The sequence below is a fragment of the Eschscholzia californica genome, unplaced genomic scaffold (assembly GCF_041429995.1).
Source record: "Eschscholzia californica isolate CP2 unplaced genomic scaffold, dmEscCali1.0.p SCAF_3, whole genome shotgun sequence".
NCBI lineage: Eukaryota > Viridiplantae > Streptophyta > Magnoliopsida > Ranunculales > Papaveraceae > Eschscholzia > Eschscholzia californica.
The window spans coordinates 16,138,093-16,159,283 of record NW_028238420.1 but is presented as its reverse complement, the minus strand read 5'-3'; the positions used below and the strand labels follow the sequence as shown (position 1 = coordinate 16,159,283).

General features: G+C 37.2%; 1 protein-coding gene across 1 annotated transcript; it reads right to left on the bottom strand.

Moving 5' to 3' along the window:
• Nucleotides 1-19,916: 19,916 nt before the first annotated feature.
• Nucleotides 19,917-20,384, bottom strand: LOC147548704 (uncharacterized). Its single transcript, XM_086668104.1, has one exon. It carries the CDS (start codon nucleotides 20,382-20,384, stop codon nucleotides 19,917-19,919), a length of 468 nt encoding a protein of 155 aa, XP_086524230.1.
• Between the last annotated feature and the right edge of the window lie 807 nt (nucleotides 20,385-21,191).

The following is a 21,191-nucleotide window of genomic DNA, read 5'->3' as shown; positions in this document are numbered from 1 at the left end:
GCGTACCGGGAATTGTTCTATGTACTAGCCATTTGATTATGTACGAGACATTTTTGTACTGGGAATTTTCTTGTGTACCTGGAATTATTTTATGTACTAGCCATTTGGTTACGTACTAGACACTTTTGTCTGCCATTGTGATCTAGAGAGAGTGTGTGTGATCTATAGAGAGAAATTTGTACCAGCATAAGAAGACATATACACGACGAGTCCAAAGTAGACGAAATACAAAACGTACTACAGTGAATAACAAAACAACACAAAAATCAGATCTGGGAATGAAGATCAAACAAATTGAGATGAACGGATCGGGGAATGAAATTAACAAACCTTTGAAACTTCATCAACTGTTTTTTTTTTTTTTATTTCTGATTGATTTTGACCGAATCCATTAACCATTTGACGAAATAAAAGTAAGAAAACGGGCATAGTTGAACCACGTGGTTAATGGTTAGGCTTTTTATACCATTAGAGCTGAGTTGTGATCAAGCTTTAACAATAAACTTTCTCTCTCTACTTTTTGGACTCAAGTAAAATTTAAGTGAGGAAGAAACTGGTTGTTGTTGTATTAGTGTCTGTGATTTATGATTTCCTCTCTAACTTGGTTTTTTTAATTTTTACTCTTGTTAGTTGAAAGGGGTTGGTCGATTAGAAATAAACATTAAAATTAACATATATATACCTCCTTGAATCTTCACTTTTTCAAAAAATCTGATCGGTTTGAACTAGTAGACGAGTTTGTGCTATCCTTGTGATGAAATTGGATCAGTTGAAGAACAAGATGAAGTTCTACTTTGAAATTGAGATATTTAAAGAGAGAAAGTAAATCTCATAAACTAAGAGAGGGAAATGTGAAAGAGACGGAATAAATGGGCGATGCTCTTACTAGAGAGAGAAAAAATGAGAGAAAAAGCTAAGAAGGGTAAAAAAAAAGAAGAAAAAAAAGACACAACAGTCAAAGCACTTTTTTTACCCTTGAAACCCACAAAAGCTGGTGTTTAGACCTGCACCTTAACATAATCTCACTGAAAGGGGCTGAGACATAATTTTAATTAGCATAAAATTAAAGTAGAAATAAGTAGTGCCTTTTTGTACCTTTAGCTTATTTTGGCAATTATGAACTCGGGTAAGAAAAATTTGGTTAGAATGGTTTTTAACAAGAACTGTCCTAAAGCCCAACTACATTATTTATAACCTAATAATCCAAAGATTTCACCTCCTCTCAGAAGGACCTCTAGGGATTTTTGGAGTTTTATACCAACACTTTAAACCACTTGGTCAACCAAGTGTTAACGATCTTTTTTTAATTGAATTGGTCTTTAAGTCCGGTCTGGTCTTTTTTACTGACGAGTCTGTGGATCCCGAATCAGATCGAATTAAATGTTATACATATTATCTAAACATTATTTATACCTAATAATCCCAAAGATTCCACCTCCCATTATGAACTGGGACAAAAAATCTCGATTAGAATGGTCGCCAAATTTTAACAAGAACAATCCTAAAGCCCAACTACGTTATTTATACCCTAATAACCCAAAGATTCCACCTCCTCTAAGGGGGACGACCTCTAAGGATTTTTGGGGTTTTATATGAACACTTTAAACCACTTGGGCAACCAAGTCTTTGACGATCTTTTTTTAATTGAATTGGTCTTTAGGTTTGGTCTGGTCTTTTTTTACTGACAAGTCTGTGGATCCCGAACCAGACTGAATTAAATGTTATATATATTATCTATACAATTAATGGTAAAATATAAATGGATAATCAAGTATCATATTTTGGCCTCCAATTTGTGACCAACTCACTGTTTTGGCCCATATAAGTGTCTGGCAGTTCGATTTGGTCCCAATGATCAAATTGTTTTAACTTTTTCACTACCATTGGGGGCCAAAATGGAATTAATTATAAAAAAAATTAAAAAAGATAAACGCTACCTTGTCTCTCTTCCATTTCATCATCTCTCTCGCCAGCTCATTGTCTTCACTAGCGAAGGTCGTCGACTGACTAATTTTCCGGCCGACGACCTTCAAACATAAAAAAAAATATCGCCCTTCGCTTGCTAGAAATAGAGTGAGAAAAAGAAAGGAGGAGAGAGAAGAGAAGAAGGAGAAAAAAATTATTTTTTATGTTTGAAGATCGCCGACCGGAAAATGTCCGTTCAACGACCTTCGCCAGTGAAGATGATGAGATGGTGAGATAGATGATGTGTAGGAGAGAGGTAATGAAATTGAAGAGAGAAGGAGAGATGAGGTGGCATTTATGTTTATAAAAAGAATTAGAATTAATTCTATTTTGATCTCAAAGGATATTTTTAGAAAAGTTGAAAATTTTTTGACTCTTGGAGTCCAAATCGAACTGTCAGATACTTGTGGAGTCAAAACAGTGAGGTGGTCAGAAATTAGAGGCCAAAACGAAATTAAGATCTGTTCACAAATTTCCAAAATATTTTTCATTTTGATTGGGCATGAATTGTAGTAGGGACGGATTCGACCGTAATTTTTATTTCGAAGATAAAATTGTACCTTCATGAAATAGTTTTTTTCTTTTCAAATATCACTCATGATTGGACCTGGTTCCTATTAGCTCAAAATTTTGGGTTTTTAAATTAAGACCAAGATGGATAAATTAAAGTTGCAAGACAGAGAAAATAACAAGGTGGATTCTTACCAAAGAAAGTCATCTTTTCTATTACATTGATTCACCATAGATGCTATGAGAATAAGACCTTATTTACCATTAAACCAAACATCTATATCATCAGTGAAGTTCTTCAAATCAAATGCACCCGAAAATCAAATCTTCAAATTAATCCGAGCAAAATCGCCCCAATTGTATAATCTGACTATCAATCAAGTGTTAATTACTATGAGGATCAACACCAGCTATCAGGAGAATTGAAAGGAACCCTAGAAATAGAATAATGGGTGGCTAAACATTACAACCACAGCAGATATAGAAGAAACAAAAAGCAGAAACAACAAAAATAGCTTCAAAAACAGAGATAATCTTGAACAAGAAATCATCAAGGAAAGGAATATGTAAGTCAAGGGATTTCAACTTAAAAAATGAATTGGTGAATTTCCATCTCCATGAAGAATCTTCTTTCCCTCTTTGATTTTGCTGCTGCTTCTTCTTCTTTAAAAACCAGTGTCTCAATTTACCCATTAAAAGTCAGTACTAAAAGAAATAAATACTGATAACAAATCACTATAAGATTATATAGTCGACACTTATATATTAGAAATGGAGATTAGGATTTAGGAAGAGAAAGAAAGAGAAGGGTAGTGAGGGAAGAAAATTAGAGAGAGAAAATGGAAGTTGGGTTTCTTCACCAGTAAGGATGAAGATGTTAATTGATTGGTTTTTCCTTTTATGAGCTAAATAAAGTTAGCTAGATTCCCGAAACTTTCTTTGTTGTCATTTTAAGAGTCAATTTTGGAGTTGCACGTATTGATGACGAGAACGTGGGGAGAGTTATTAGTTGAAAATATGGAGTTGAAATCTTCTTATTAACCTCACTCAAATCACTTAATTGGATTGATAATAGAGATTCCGACGCGGTTTTGTGTGTAATTCCAAGTGGAAAGTCCAACTTTTTTTGATGCCCAGTCGTTGAATAAAAGGTTTACTCTATTTTGGCGCTTTAAAGAGGACCTACTCACCAATATACCCTCTTAAAGATGAACAACTCACAAATGTGTTTCTTTTGCTAGGAACACAACTCACCAATATGAGTTTCTTTTGTTATGAACAACTCACTAAGATCAGTTTCTTTTGCTTTTTTTTTTTGTTAGTTAATATAAACGGGTGACATTTTCTTTCCTTTACCCTTCCGGCCATCACCATAAGAAAGAAAGAATTTTCTTCTCTTCTCCTACATCTCCACCGGACAACCACCACCACCATCTCTTTCTCCATTATCTCTCTCATCTGTCTCTTTTTTTTTCTCTCTCGTCTCTTGATCTATTTTTCTCTTAATTTATCTCTCTTCGGCCTTCCTTCGATGAAATTTCCGAGAAGTGGGAGGAGTACGAGGTTGACCCTTCTCAGATGAAGACCAAATCAAGACGAAATCGTCTGGACTCGTCTAAGAAGGGAGTTAACATCTTCTTAGAATGAGGCCCCTCTTATCCCTTCTTAATCGAATTTCACTAAGTAGGGGTGTACATCTAGTATCCGAACCGATCAAACCAATCTGATCCAAATGGATTTAGACGGTTTGGGGACCGATCTAACAGTTTTCCGGATTGGTTCAGATACTAAAAGGTCAAAACCAAGGGGTTTGGTTCGATCCATGTTTTGCTTGATGGGTAACCGAAAAAAACGAACCAAACCATTTATTATTATCTTTTATATATATATTATTATACAAAAATATATAATTGATCATGATGGATGGTGGATATTCAATTGTGTATCGTCTTTTCATCTTCCTTGAATGTTGATAAACTATGTCGGATTAATTACGTACATATAAACTTAATGGTTTATGAGACAATAATAGTTTTCAGCAGCTTCTAGTATAATTGTATGAAGTTTTAAAGTCGAAAACTCGAAATTTTGTACATGTAGACTTAATGGTTTTTAAAATTTTAGACGGTTGGTTCGGTTATCTAACCGAACCGAGCCATGAATGGATTGGTTCAGATTAAGATTTGCAATAACCGAATCTTTGGATCAGACTATGGATAGGCTAAAAAAGACGGTTACCGAACCGATGTGCACCCCTATCACTGAACTATTGGGTTATGGTGTATCCTAGTGTTCTAAGCGAAATCTTCGACATCTAATGTCTAACACTAGTATCCCCAGGATCTCATGCATAAGCTCATAATGAAACTAAGTTAGTTTAGAGATTACCTCAATCGTTAAATACTCCACGAACTATTCCGGATGAATAAGAAAACCAAGAGCTCCAATTGTAGCTCCTCTACTTGAGACACCGAGTAATCAACTTGATTTCCCACCTCAAGTTTATCTAGAACTTTAATGGTGGTTAGACAAACAACACTTCTTCTTTAGACTAGATAGATAGTTGGGAACTATTCTCTCTTTCTTTCTCTACTTGATGTTGTAGAGTTAGAAATCTCCTTGAGAATTTTTCCACACCTAATTCTCTTCTAATGAGGGCCTTATATAGAATCCCAAAGGTAGAGTCCAACCATAATTAGGTTTTCTAAAAGACCAAAATAGAAGGAGGTTTAAGATTTTGTAGAAATAGAAACTAGTTTCCATTTCTATTCTTCCTCTAATGTGGTCGGCCAAGGCATGATCGACCCACTAATGGGCCCTTAAGCGCCTCTTAAGTCCCCGAGTCAAATACCCCTTTATTCGGGCCTTCGTACTATCTTTGCCTTGACTTTCTTTAGGCCTTTTGGACATATTTATGGGTCATCCCATGTTAATACATCTCATCCCTCTAGTCATATCTTCGGATCAAGTCAAAATTCTTTGGTGTAACCCGATGTAGGATCTGAACGAGGTTAGCCGCGAATAGCCTCGTGATTCAACGATCGTAATTGGTTTCTTGCTAAACACTACGATCCCTAAATCGTTCGGACTTGATGATCTTCTTCATCAATTGTCCTATCCGACAAATTGCTCGTATTGCATCTTTAGTCTAAGGGCATCTCCTTCATGAACAACCTCGATCGGCGCAACGGGATGTGTCTATTTATTTTTCTCTTGACTCGGAATGGAAGATATTATTTCTTTTCCATCACTTTGGCATGCATAAAAAAAATATTGTGACATTTCATTTCGTATAACATTTTTAAATTGACCATTTTTACGAAGAGGATTGAAGCATGGAAGGAGAATGAGAGAGGATATGAGAGCGATATATATATATAGAGAGAGAGAGAGAGAGAGAAAATTAAAAGTGAGAGAGAGAGATAAAAGGAAAGATAATGAGTAAGAGAGGAAAATGGTATACAGTTGAGAGTGCGAGCTTATCCTTTCAGCACTAGGTTTCGGCCGCGTCCTACGGGCGCGACAAATTCCTCTTGGCTAATGCCATTAGATGACATTTGATTCTGATTCACATTTAAATCAAAATTCCTAAAAAGAACCATTAGGAGATGGAAAAACAGAGAGAACTGAAATGAGCAGTAAAGATGATGTCAATTTTGGAAACAAAATAAGGAAGATAAGAAAAAACTAAAAAAACTAACCTTTTGTTCATATCAAAATTGGCTTTCTTGCTAATAGTATTGGCAAATCTCCTTTCAATACCTTTCATGTAGGTCAAAGCAAAGATAATCTTCTGTTTCACATCAACGTTAGTGTTCAACACACGCAAAATGTGTTGAAAATCTTCGTTTGGAACCAGAGACTATCATACAAAATTGAAATCAGATTCATCGCTAAAACATAAGATTAGAATAATCAATCAATCAATCAATGAAGAAAAAATATTTACCATTTTTGCTGCAAAATCAACAAAGTTGATCTTCTCGGCATCTCCTGGACTGATAGAGCTTGCACTGACGTGCAGAGACCTCAAACGAACTGTAAAAATGTTAGGGTTATTGAAAAGGAAGGTGGTCTTGGAAGAAGAAGATAAAATAAATGGAGGTGAACTTTACCCAGATTAGTTGATTAGGTGCTTATACAACGCTCAGGTCAATGATCATTGACTCGAGTCAATATAAGTCCCGCTGCTTATAACATTTGGTCGGGTGCTTTTAGAAACGCCATTTCCTTGTTATAAAATTTGCAATGTTAATAACTTCCTAAATACTCGGTTTTGTCTTACGAAATACTACCAAACATCTTTCTTTCCAAAATTTTCATAAAACTATTCCAATTTGAGAAATAGGCCCTATTCTTTCTAAGTAACCCTCCTCAATATAATTAATCCAATCTCTGAAACTACCGAGTTTGAGGTGATCAATTTTAAATCTATACCAGACATAGATATTTATTGTAAAAGAATCGTTCATAATAACGTGGGACCAAGACTCATTATCATTATTACAGAGTGGACATACAAATTGTGGAATGGGAACAAATTTTTGAATGACGGAGCAAAAAGGTACTACGACTTGACTCATCTTCCATAGAAAAACCTTGACTCTTGACTCTAGAGTGACATTAACTCACATAAATACCTCCAGTATGAGGCATCATTAAGGTTAACAGTTTGATAACCTATAAAGTTCTTATACAAGGAAGAAATAGTGAAATCGCCATTTTTTGTGAGGCACCATTGTTGCTTATCCATGTCTGAGCTTAGAGGGATAAAATTCGGCTTGTTATCTCTGAGTCAAACAATTTATTCAACAAGTCAATGTTTCATGTGTTGTTAGGATTAATTAACTGACCCAAACTATATGCTTGTGGTGTCAGTTTTTTTTTAGGAGAGAGATAGTGTGGGCTGATGTCAGCAACTCTTTGAGTTTTTCCCCTTTCCCTTTTCTCTTCTTTCAACTCCACAAGGAAAACCCTAGCTACCAACTTGGAACTGATACTCGATCCAGCACAGCTAGTAGAAATCTTCATTAAGCTATCACCACGATAACATCATCTCGAAATTTCATTTTTGGTTCATATTTACAATATCCAAAACCTAGATCTAGACTTTCATCATGCATCCATGACTACTTTTCTTCTTTTTCTGATTGGTTGATGAGCCATGAAAATGTCTCATCTGAATCTCTTAACTCGGATTAGTTAGACCAGTTCGAGCTGTTACTCTGATGAGTTATGTGTTTATATTTCCCAGGTGTCTTTTACGGAGTTCGGTGCAAAAAATTGCTAAAATCGGGAGAAAGACACACTTGAGGGCATTTTGGTCATTTAGAGATGAGGGTGTTCTGGAAATTTTAGTACTTGGTTGGAAAATATAGTCCAAGACGAACCCAACGACGATGACGGGAGTCAAATCGGAGTTCGGGTGAGCAAACTAGAGCAAGTCAAAGATTGGGTCAAAGATAGATGACCAAATAATCAACATATAGTTAATGCCACTTGGCGGGCTCAGATCAGAATAGATGGACGGCATCAATGCTGGTGCGGGCAATGTTTGGGCATTTTGGGTGTGTCTTTCCGGATTTCTTGAGGTCCAAGACTGAATACACCCGAGCGCAAGATACTTCAATCTGCTCCCGGTAGTATAAGACGAATCGACGGATAGAGATTGCTTCTGCACACGTGGTTCCACTTCAGGCTGCGCCACACTTGTTTTCCATCTTGCCGCGTAACACGATATCATCCTTCCCTCCAGCCACAGCAACACGGGATTGGCACTTTCCTCAATTCTTGGAAACTATCATCTTCTCTAATTCTATTTTGTAGATAGAGAAATAGATTTTTCCGAAAACTGGAAAGAGGGGATTCGACTAAGATCAAGATAGTTGCTGATGAAGGAAAGAAGATAATAGAGAATCATGTTGGAAGAAGGAAATTTCAGAGAGATGAGCTGGTCGGTTTATTTTACAGTGTGAGTTTTTGGAAACGAAATCAGAGGGGAGATTCGATTGAGATAAAAGATAACCGGAAGCTCAACTAAAGAGAAAGATTGGAATGAGAGAAAAATCTCTCGGTTGTGGAAAGACATTTGACAGAGAAGGAAAGAATTTTTGGAGGCTTCACTCGGCTATATAGAAGAACAGAGAAGAGAGAAAAAGACATCTCACCTTTTGGGGAGTCCACTCTCGGGCTGGAATGAAAGATGAGAGACAGAGAGTGAAGAAGAAGAACAGAGGCTTGATCATCACCTATCTTCTCTTCTTTTTCTTCGGTAATTCTTTTAGTGAGAGAGAGAACAAAAACACAATAGTGAGATAAAGATTTTTGTTGACAGAGAAACTGAGAAAAGAAGAGTTAGAGAGAGAGAGACAGAGAAATAGAGAGATTTGTTGAAGAGAGAGAGAGAAACAGTGAGAAGTTTATGTTATAAAACTTGTTTTATTTTAGTGATTTCATTAATATAGTTTTATTCTTTTCATTTATATTGGATAAAAAGAGAGAAAAAAATGATTATATTAGAGAAAGAGAGAGATTACAGAAAGTTAGAGAGAGAATTCAAGTGGGGAAGACGAGAAAACTGAGTGGAAAATAATTTTTCTACAGGGAAATCGTTTCCGAGAAGACGAAAAAATTAATTTTCTTAAGGGTCTGTTTGTCTGGAAAACAATAAAAACAGAAGGAAATTTGCTCCTTAGGGTGTGTTTGGCTGCCAGTGGAAAATCAGTGAGAAAAGTTCTGTTTTCCTTCCGATTTCTCTTTTATTCTTTATATTTATTTTAATCTCATATTATGATTAGTTAACCGTCTATCTAGGGTTGATGGTGAAACCATGTTCAATCTCTTAATCAGAATTTTAACGAAAACATCTTCCGGAATGAGGATAGTTCATTATCCGAAATTCTGAGTTATGAAAAGAGAGATTTAATTCGTCTAATTATTGTTTCTTCAACTGATTGTACGTGGTGAATTCAGAAACCCTAGGATCTCTCCCATTTGACTTCTCCCGATTTGAGTTTCACCTTTTTAATCGTTTTAATATTTTATTTATTTTATTTTAAAACCAAAACCAAAATCAAAACCAAAAACCGTACTAATTCTAAGTTTTAGAATATATTTGACTAATCTCTGTGGATCGACCCGGTCTTACCGGAATTTACAACTTGACACCCGTGCACTTGCGGGTGTAGACCTATTTAGGAAACTTTTTAGGCCCATCATTGGTGATTTTTTGAATCAAGAAGATAAAATCAATCCCCAGTAGGCGAAGAATCCGATTCAACAATTGCATGTGCGAGAAGGAGGAGGCCTTCATCAACTAGGGTCCTCAAAAACCAGGGTAGTCCTTTTAAATTAACTTGCAACACTCTTAGGCTTTTGGTTCTAATTTAAATACTATTGCATGAACTTTGGTTCTAATTTAGCTACTATTACATGATCTTTGTGTTCAGCTTTGTTATTGCCTTGGTGGGTTGGTTGAATATTAAGTGGTTTATGATGCTTTTATGAGGTGTCTAGGTGTCGACTGTGTGTTCAGATCTCTTATCTAGTCTTGCATGTGAATCCCTTTGGTTTCAACTTATATCTCATCATCCCTCTCTTTCTTGTATTAATTTTCATCTTCCCTGTTTATCTAGTGTTTTAATTTGTTTTAGATCTCATGTATACCTAAATGAACTAGATCGTTTATCTTTCCTTTAGTATTAGTCTATTATATGCATCTTGGATCATCACAAGACTCTAATTTTTCATCTTCTAGTATCACTACTTGCTAAGTTATGTATCTTGTTCCCTCTGGAAAATCTAGCTTGTGTTTACTATGTTATGTACATGCCTTCTCTGGGTCTGCGATTAGGTAGCTGGATAGTTATTTGTTTCTTTTCTTTGTTTTTACTGTTTTCTATTATTATCTTTCTGTTGTGGCTTGGTGGTTGCATTATTCGTCTGTCTTTCTCCTCTTTCAGTATGTTTCTTTGTTTTAGCGGTTCGCCTGTGTGTGCCTTCCTGTTAGCTATAGATCTCTGTTCGTGCCTTTAGACTTTTTTTGTGCTTTTAGCTTTAGACCCCTGTTTGTGTCTTTAGGCTTTTTGGGCCTTGAGTCGGCCGGCCTCTTGGGCCTCAATGAATCAATCCACTTCCCCCTCCCAATGACCTCTCCATTCTAGCTTGGAATGTGAGAGGGTGCGGTAATTTTCTTAGTCGTTAGCATTTGTGGACCTTAATCAGAGAACACAAACCAGGCCTCATATTCCTGTCCGAAACCAAATGCATGAACACCAATATAGGGCAGCTCCTCAATCTTCAGATGGACTATAACCATTACACAGTTGAGCCCAATAACAAAGCTGGTGGGCTCGCGATCTTCTGGACACAAGCCCACTCCATTGATATCATTTATGCGGACAACAACATCATCCACGTTAAGGGCACCCAAGCTAGCAACAGTACCCAATTTATTATCACTTGCTTCTATGGTTGCCCTTATAATAACAATCGGATGAGACCTTGAGACCACCTGCAAAATCTGGTCCCTCACCATAACACCCCGTGGATGCTCATAGGAGACCTTAACACTATTCCTCACCCAACAGATAAAGTTGGTGGAAAGGAGGCCCTCCCAGCCCATGCGATGAAAATCAAAGATTAGGGCCTTCATGACATTGGTTTTAGTGGACCGCCCTTCACAGGGTCAAGCAAACAATTCACAGGCAAACTTATTCAAGAGAGACTTGACCGGGCTTTGACCAATCATCAGTGGCTTATTGACTACCCGACCTCCACTCTCACTCATCTCCCAGGTATAGGCTCTGACCATGTTCCTATCCTGCTTACCACCAAAATCAAATCCAATCTTGGTAAGAAACCGTTCAAATTCATCCGAACGTGGATGTCCCACCCGGAGTGTAGTCAATTCATTAACACCAATTGGCTCACCATCCCCTACCAAATTCAGTCCAAACTCAATTCCCTAGCGATCAAACTCTCCAATTGGAACAAGTCGGTTTTTGGTCATCTTGACACCAAAATTAAACAACTCACTTCTACCATTCAAAATGTTCGCGATCACGACACCTATCAAAGGTTGTACAACCAGCTAGAGGAGGCGTACAATCAACAAGAGAGTCTTTGGAAAGAAAAATCTAGAATCGCGAACATTCAGTTGGGAGATAGAAACACCAAATTCTTTCATTTCAAAGCTATCAACAGAAACAGGAAGAATCAAATCTCCTCCATTAAGAAAGATGATGAATCCTGGTCTAATGAGGCTACAGAAATTGCTAATCTTTTTTCTTCCAACCTCATCAGTATCTCCTCCTCTGCAGACACTCATATTCTTGACGAGTTGCTCAACCTTTTCCCTCCTCAGATTACTGATGCCCAGAATCTCACTCTCTCGGTCACTCCCTTAGAGGAAGAAATTAGAAGTGTTGTCTTTTCTTTAAAACCGGAGGCGGCTCCTGGCCCTGATGGCTACCCTCCCTTCTTCTATCAGGCCAACTGGGACACTGTCAAAAATGATGTTATAGATATGGTCATTGAGTTTTTCAAAACTTCTCATCTCCCCCCCCCCTCTCTAATCACACCCACATCTGCCTCATTCCTAAAACCAAATCCCCTCAAACTACGGCAGATTATAAACCTATCAGTCTACTGAATACCACGTACAAAATCATAACCAAAATCCTAGCTATTCGTCTCAAAAGAACTCTCCCCGATATTATCTCTCCTTTTCAGGCAGCTTATGTTCCTGGCAGACAAATAACTGACAACATTATCATCAGCCAGGAACTAACCCACTACTTCAAAATAATTAAGGGTTCCGAGAGTTTCTTCGGACTCAAGTTAGATATGTCTAAAGCTTTTGATCAGATCGAGTGAACTTTTCTTGAAGGAATCATGTCTCACCTGGGCTTCTCGAGACATTGGATTCAACTGATTCATTCCTGAATCACCACTTCCTCTATGGCTATCCTCATCAACGGTCGCCCTGGGCCCACTTTCAATGTCACCAGAGGTATTCGCCAAGGAGACCCCCGATCTCATTTTCTCTTCACCATTGCTATAGAAGGTCTCAGCAGACTTCTGGAAGCTAGCGAAACTCCCAATCATTTCATTGGTTTCCCCATCCCCAAATCTAACCTCATCATCAAACACCTTCTTTTCGCCGATGATTGCATTATCTTCGGTCAGAACACTCTTGATAACATCAACAACCTTAAACAAATTCTCAAAACTTTCAGTGCTGCTTCGGGACAAATGATTAATTATACCAAATCTACCATCTTCTTCTCCAAAAACACCCACATCTGCCTTATACCAATATCTGGGGACACATCCCTTCATTGGTGCTAATAAAAAACAAGCTTTCTCTTCTCTCCTTGTGCAAATCCAGAACAAACTATCCAAATGGCATACAAACCTCCTCTCCCAAGCTGGTCGCTCCATTGTAATTTCTACAATTGTTGTGGCCGTTCCCCGATACCAAATGCAGTGCTTTGCTATTCCAAAAGGCATAAGTAACCGCATTGAGGCCATTCAACGGTCCTCCTGGTGGGGGAAAACCCGATCTATTCACACCATAAACTGGTCCACCATCTGCCTGCCCCGCAAATTGGGAGGTTTAGGGTTCAGGCTCCCCGCACTTGATAACCAAGCCTTTCTCAGTAAAATAGTCTGGCGCATCCTCAAAAACCCAGAAACTCCTTGGGCCAAAATTCTTAAAGCTAAATATTTCCCCAAGGAGTCTAAGCCCAGATCTGCTAAACCTAACCACTCATGGCTCTGGAAATCTATTGTTAAACATTTTGACAAGGTGTCGAGCCTCATTTTTTGGGATGTCAATAAAGGTACAAACATTAATATCTGGTATGACTACTGGATCCCGGACCACCCACCACCCCTTAGCAATACCAACAATAGCCACTTAATTGTTGTGGCGCAACTTATAAGCAATAACGAGTGGAATATGAATATTATATCTCAATGTTTTAATAGTGACATGTAATGCGATCCTTAGCATTAATCTACAGGTACATAAGGAATATACTATACGATAGACGTTAACCAAATCAGGTAACTTTACTATCAGCTTTATGTATTTTCATCTGAGAAACAACAATTATATATATGAGACAATCGAATGGAAATTTATTTGAAACATAAATACTACTCTGAGAATCAAACTATTCCTATGAAAATGTTGTACGAACAGTCTACCAGTAAGAGACAAAATAGGTAAATACATTAGTAACCTCTACAATTGTGTGTACTGTGACAATATTGAAACGATTACTCATGTTTTTCTACATTGTTGTCATACCCACCCTATCTGGTTTCACTATAATATTATGACAGATAATATCACCAGCATTCGAGATTGGATTCTCCAATGGAAAGAACTAAAAGCGGAAACAGTTAGCCTTTACGCGAAAATTTTATGGTTTATATGGAAATCGAGATGTGAAAAATGTTTTACGTCGCAAGAACAATCACCAATGCAGGTTATTACTAGAATCAATGGAACCTCAACTAGCTCGAATACCAGAATAACCGACCCATCCACAGTAATTCAAATGCCTTGGAAACCGCCAACAACCCCGTTCCTCAAAATCAATGTCGATGCTTCCTTCACCTCTCTGTCGGAACCAGCGGGCATTGGATGTATTATGCACGACGAGCGGGCAGATTTCATTGCAGCAATAGCAGACACAACCAGGGGACAAAATGCAGAAGAATGTGAATGTCGCGCGATCATTTGTGCTATGCAATGGGCAAGAGATCTCAAAATCCAACACTTACACATTGAGCGCGATAACCAAAACTTGATTCGACACCTTCACAACAACAACACATCGATCCAATGGCAGTCTGAAAAACATATAGACATCATCTCCAACCTCAGAGACAAATTCAACAGCATCATCTTCTCATACACTCCAAGGCAAAGTAATGATCAGGCAGATAAATTAGTGAAATGGGGAAGACAAAATCGACGTAGGCGATCATGGCACTCCATCCAAGACCTCTCTAACTGTTTAGCCTCTTAGTCTTTTTTGTATGTTTTTCTTTTAACAAAAAATAAAAATTAGCTGACCCATTTAAAAAAAGTTTGGTGCTCAGGTATGCTAGATAGAGGATGTTTATCAGGGATCCATTTATGCAATCAAATATATACTCATTCATGTTCTCACTTCCCATTTTGAGAGAAATTCCATCAATTTGTTTTTTTTGTGAAAACCTTTCCAAATCCATGAGGAATTATGATATCTAGCTTGACTAATCTCTTTTTCTGGATAGTATTTACTCTATAACAAACTAGCTAGAAGGTCTGACAGGTGTAGGGTCGTGGCTGACAATTGAGGGGTTCAGTGCCAATTTTTTGTCAGGCCCATGTTCAGTTTGTGATTGTAGGTTATCTCTCCGAACTCATTTACAGTTAATGACAATCTTCGTTTTTAATGTAATCATCTATTTCAACAAAAACTTAATTATTATACTAAAATAAACATTTCTTTTTGTTGAAATCTACTAAAATCAACATGGTATTCAAATTATTGATTTTGTAGGACAAGTGAGTTACTAAGCTATTACAAAAAATTAAACAATTGTGGGACTCGAACCATGGTTGGCTTGGTATAACACACTTTCCTCATTCGCTTGTTGGCTTGGTACATACCTGTTAGTATTGCAAAGAAATAAATAAAAGTGGTCCCTTGTGGTGGGGGGGCCTGTGCGGGCGCACGGCCCGCACTCCCCCATCCACGGCCCTGGACAAGTGTGAAATTAATCCCCTTACCATTTTACCAAGTAAAATATTGTTATGGGCTCAGACATTTCGAAAGCCAAGGCCACCTTTTTTGGTTTCCCATACTCCACCAAGCTTTTAAGGTACAACATTTTTTATTTTTTTTGATGAGAAAAACATTGCATTAAAACCAACAAACAAACAAACAGAGGTCTCTAATGTAACGCAAGAATAAAAGTGGGAGTTACATTCCAAATTTTTCTCTGACCATTACGTCTTCCCCATTTGGCTAGTGCATCCGCTTTAACATTACATTCCCTCGGGACATGTCTGAAGATTATTTGAGAAAAGGATTTTTTAAGGGTCATTGAGTGATTGAGGATCTTTTTGGACTGCCAGTAGATAGCGTCATGTGTGACGTTGATGAACTGTATTAGCGCTGCATTATCACTTTCTATTTGTACGTGATTTATCTGTAGTTGAATGGCCCATAAAATGCCAAGGTGAATCGCCATACTCTCACATTCTTCCGCGTTTTGGCATCGAACTGAATCTGATGCTGCTATGATGAAATTTGCTTCGTTATCATGTATAATACATCCGATTCCTGCTGGTTCGATGAGTTTGGTGAATGAAGCATCAACATTTAGTTTAAGGAACGGCATCGAAGGTGGTCTCCATAGTTGGATTTCTTGTTTATCCCTGCATTTGTTAGTATTTGAAACATCTATTTTGAGTGGTGTAGTCGAGGAATTGTTAATCCGAGCGATCATTTACATTGGTGTTTGTGTTTTTATCGAAAAACAGTTCTCACATCTGGCTTTCCAAATGAACCATAATATTTTCGCACAGAGATTGATGGTGTCTTCATCTAATGTTTTCCATTGTGTGATCCAATGTATTAATAGTCTCCTTTCGTACCTGAAAATGAAACCAAATTGCCCTAGCAAAGGGGCAATGTAACATCACATGGTCTAAAGTTTCGTTTTCGTTGCAATTAATACACTCATATGTTTTACCTATAAACTGCCCAATTTTGTCCTTCACTGGTAGACTATTAGTTCTGCATTTCCAAAGGAATAATTTTATCCGAGGTATGGTATTCATATTCCAAATAAAGTACCAGTCGTTCTGAACATTTATTGGTTCCACATTTCCTGTTCTGAGAAAATTATACATTGATTTAATAGAGAAATTACCAGATTTGGTGAGAGACCATCTCGGTTTGTCATTTTGGTCGGCCTGTAAGTTGATGCTAATGATTGAGCTGCAAATATCACTATCAAAACAATTGTTAATGATATTCATATTCCAAGTATTATTAGTTATTAGTTGAGCAACCCATTCTAGGTTGGAACCATTCTGGTTATTAAGAGGGGGAGGATGGTTTGGGATCCAATAATCATGCCAGATTTTGACATGACTACCTTTGTTAATGTCCCAAAAGACAAGGTCAGCAACCTTATCGTAGTGTTTGCTGATCGATTTTCATGACCAGGAATGATTAGGCTTAGCGGTGAAAGGCTTAGAAGAGTTAGGGAAGTACTTTCCTTTAAGAATTTGAACCCGTATCGCCTGAGGGTTATTGAGCAATCGCCAATTGATCTTGTTAAGAAAGGCTTGATTATCCAGGAGGGGGAGGCGAAACCCTAGTCCGCCTAGTTTACGAGGTTTGCAAATGGCGGACCAGTTAATCGTATGGAAGGTTTTGGATCTTCCACACCAGAAAGTCCTTTGGAGGGACGCGATGCTAGTACATATGCCTTTAGGAATGGCAAAGCACTGCATTTGGTATCGGGGAACTGCCGCAGCGATAGTCGATAATACTATCGATCGGCCAGCTTGGGAGAGAAGATTGGTTTGCCATTTGGCAGGTTTATTTTTGATTTGAGAGAGAATAGGTTGGAAAGCCTGCTTCTTATTCTTGTTGATGAACAGATTGGTGCCAAGATATTTATCACCCGTCGAAGATTGGTGAACTTTGAGATCCCGAATGATCATACGTTCGAATTCAGGGTGCGAGTTCTTAGAGATGAAAATCGTAGATTTTGAGTAATTAATCATCTGTTCGGATGCATCTCCAAATTCCTTCAGGATAAGCTTCAGCTGATAAATATTCTCAAGGGAGTTTTGACCGAAAATGATACAGTCATCAGCAAACAAAAAGTGATTGATGACAAGGTCCGAGTTAGGGATGGGAAAACCAATACCATTTTTGTGTTGTTGTTGATTTTGAATTTGTTTCTAGTAATTAGAGTCCTATATATTGAAACGATATTGAGATGTTGATTATTGTGAACTTGAACAAGATTTACAATTATTGGTTGATGATAAAGAGGTTGAGAAAATATACTGATTCGTAAACTAGAATCAAGAGCTTCCTTACTCTTTTTAGAGGATTATTTGAACAATCTATATCTGACGTAATAACGGAAGAAGAAGATACCAAATTTTAGAAAAATACCCATATAAGAAAGAAAAAAATATAAAACCAAGTGTTACCTCCATTAATGTTATTGAAGAATATATAAGTATAAACATTAGTCTAGGAATTCCTTCGTTGTTATTCTACAGGCTATAATTTTGCCAGTTTCCTTAAATCCTCTTACTAGATCTTAGTCCCTATTAGTTAAACTCAAAATTTTGCTCTCGAGGAAGAGCTGGAAACATTAACGTTTGTGGTGAGGTTGTTTCACATATTCTATTTTCACATTGTTTTTTCAAATCCTCCTAGCCATTATCATACTGCTATAACTCTTGCTGAGAATAACACCCATGTTCTTGCTAAGAATAATGCCAATGTTGTGACACTTCCACCCAAAAGGTAATGGGTTACTCCTATAACACGTCCTTGTACATATGCGGATCCAATCCCTTTTTTTCTTAAAGAGAAATTGCGGGTTTTCACTTTCATAATGAAAAATCCAGGGCAAATTGGAACCATTAACTATTAACTTTAATTCACGAAGGGTTCTTGGATTTAAATTTGTGTTTCCTTCGTTATGGCAAGGAAAATTTTGATTTAGAGGGAGAAGAAGAGGCAGAACTTGGAACATATATATATATATATATATATATATCATTTGATTCGTCGATCTTTAAAAAATGAAATTAGCAAAGTTCCATCGTTGAGCGAAAAATGGAAAAATTCATAGAAAATTACAAACCCTACCATGTATTCAGGGCAAAACTGATGGAGGAAGAGTTGCGGGGAGTAAAACACAAAAATATGCTGATTCAGGCATGCTTCATTTGCTTTACTTCTGTCCCTCCATCCCCGCAGGGGCAGATAACCCGTCACTATCTCGGTTGTGGATGGATACGTACAAATTCGCCTACCCCAATAATAAGGAAACTTGACTTGAATGATCCTGTATTAAGAGCTATATTAGCGAATGAATGTGTCATAATTATTATGGAGAACCCGCATGGCACGTACAGTAAAATGGTGATCGATTCCTTTAAAGACCATAATGTCCATGAACAGTTGCTCCCGAAGTAGCCAAACAGGGCCCATATTGACTATCATGAGATCTTTTCTTGTAGCTGGTACATTTATATATTTTTTCCCCGATTCATTATTCCATGAATTGTTGAAAACGAAATGAAGTTCGTTGGCAGAACAACTCAAAAGATAAAAAAGTATCGTTAATTTCTTCATGCTCGTTCCAAACTCGAAGTACCATTTGTACAAATACCATTTCCTAGTACCATGACCAACACGAACTCCCGCTTCCATTGTCTCTTCCAAATTTATGTTCCAATATCTTCTTGTCATTTCTCCCCACGCGTTGCGTTGGCAAAGGAATCCTTCTATTAAAACTCTAGTAAGAAAGAAGGATGAACATATATATATATATATATATATATATATACATATACGTACTGAAATATCAAAGCAACAACATAATGGAGACCGTCTATCAATATAGATTGATCCGAAATCTAATTCAAATCCAATATAACACCTACGGGTACAAAAGGGAGCTTGACTGCAAAATCCACCCGTCGAGCGACCTTAGTGATCCGACGGTGCCGAGTGGAAGGACCATCGCTTTACGGATAAAAGTTATTCTAGAGATAACAGACTGATCTTCCCGAAGACTTCACGGAATCAAATACAGGGAAATCGAGTTTATTCCCTTATTTGATGTGGCAGCCTAAACAAGGCCTTCCTTGGGGCCGGCTAAGAGCATCCCCAACGGCCCTGGGTATCACCAAATTTTGGTGATACCCAGGGCAGTTGGTACCCAATGGCACGGGAGATCACCAAAGATCTCCCGTGCCATGAACAGTAGCCGGCCACATCTGGCCGGCTACTGTTCATATTCATCAATTGTGGGTTATGGTGGGCCAGGGTCAATTTTAATTTGTTTTTGGTTCTTTTTTTGTTGTTCTATTTCATATTAGTCCTTTTTTTGTTTTGTTTTTTTATTTCAACTCTTAATGTTTTTTTTTTTTTAGGTTTAGCCTCATATAAATTTGAATTACTTAATTAAATTACAATAAAACATAAATTAAATATTTCACTAAAATATTACAAAAAAAAACTACCTTAACTATATTTATTTATACCCTTAATTACACAAAATCGAAGTATTAGTATTATCATCTCCACCATTATCGAGTTTGTGTACTCCGGGTTTTCGGAGACATTACAATACTATTAGTCCTAATAAGTGAACAACTTATTGAAGAATCAATAATGTTCATCATTGCCTTTTTTTTCCCATAGATGATCAATAAGAGCGTCTCGTAGTTCAAAATGAGCTTGTTTATCTTTAATTTGTTTGTGCCTAGCTAAGAATCGTTTGAAACGTTCGGCTTCATTTTCAACAATTTCTACTGTTGGAATCTCAGAGAAAATGTTGGGTATTGTGCGATCGCCATATTCATCCTCTACAATCATGTTATGCATTATAATGCAAGCAAACATTATATCATGGAGCACATTTTTATCCCAATAAAGCGCCGGATTCTTAATAATACCGAAACGAGATTGAAGAACTCCAAATGCACGTTCAACATCTTTGCGACATGCTTCTTGCATCATTGCAAAATGTTGTTTCTTCAAACCTTGAGGTTGAGAGATAGTTTGAACAAGAGTCGACCATTTCGGATATATACCATCAGCAAGATAATATCCTGTATTATATTCTTTTCCCATTATATTATATTTTACGGGAGGAGTTTTACCTTCTGCTAAATCTGCAAATAAATTAGAAGACTGTAGTACATTAATGTCATTGTTTGAACCCGGTATTCCAAAATATGCATGCCATATCCAGAGGTCGTAAGAGGCAACTGCCTCTAAAATTATAGTTGGATCTCCATGAACAAAGAAAAAATGGAGTATGATGTTATGCACATGGACGTCAATACAATTGCAGATCCGATACGACAAGCATACTTTCGAAGAGAACAACAACAAATATATTTTGGAAAACGAAGTGGTAGCTCGTTTGGAGGTGGAGATGGAGGTAGCTATAGCAGTGGAGGTGGAGGTGGAGGTGACTACGAAGATAATGATTTACCTCCATATTAACAAAGTAGTTTCAATTTGACATTTTAGTAAAATGTCGTATTAGCTTCAATTTTTAGGTGTAGTAAAATGTCGTGGTTTTAGTAAAATGTCGTATTAGTTTCGGTTTGTAGTTTTATTAAAATGTCGTATTAGTTTAATTTGTAGTTTAAGTCTTGTAATTTCAACTAGTTAAATTTATTTTACAAAAAAATTAGTGTTAAAAAATGGTAAAAATGACATTTAGTGTGATGAATAGTGATTTGGTGAGACTTTTAGTGTTTTGCCTTTGGGTTCCCCAATTTGAAAACACCAAAAAATTTGGTGAAGATTCCTTTTTGGTGTTTTTTTTGGTGCTAACCATTGGGGATGCTCTAAGTGTTAAAGACAAACACCCAATGAGTATAGGTACAATTGGATTTTGTGATGTATATAAGTTATATGATCCAACGG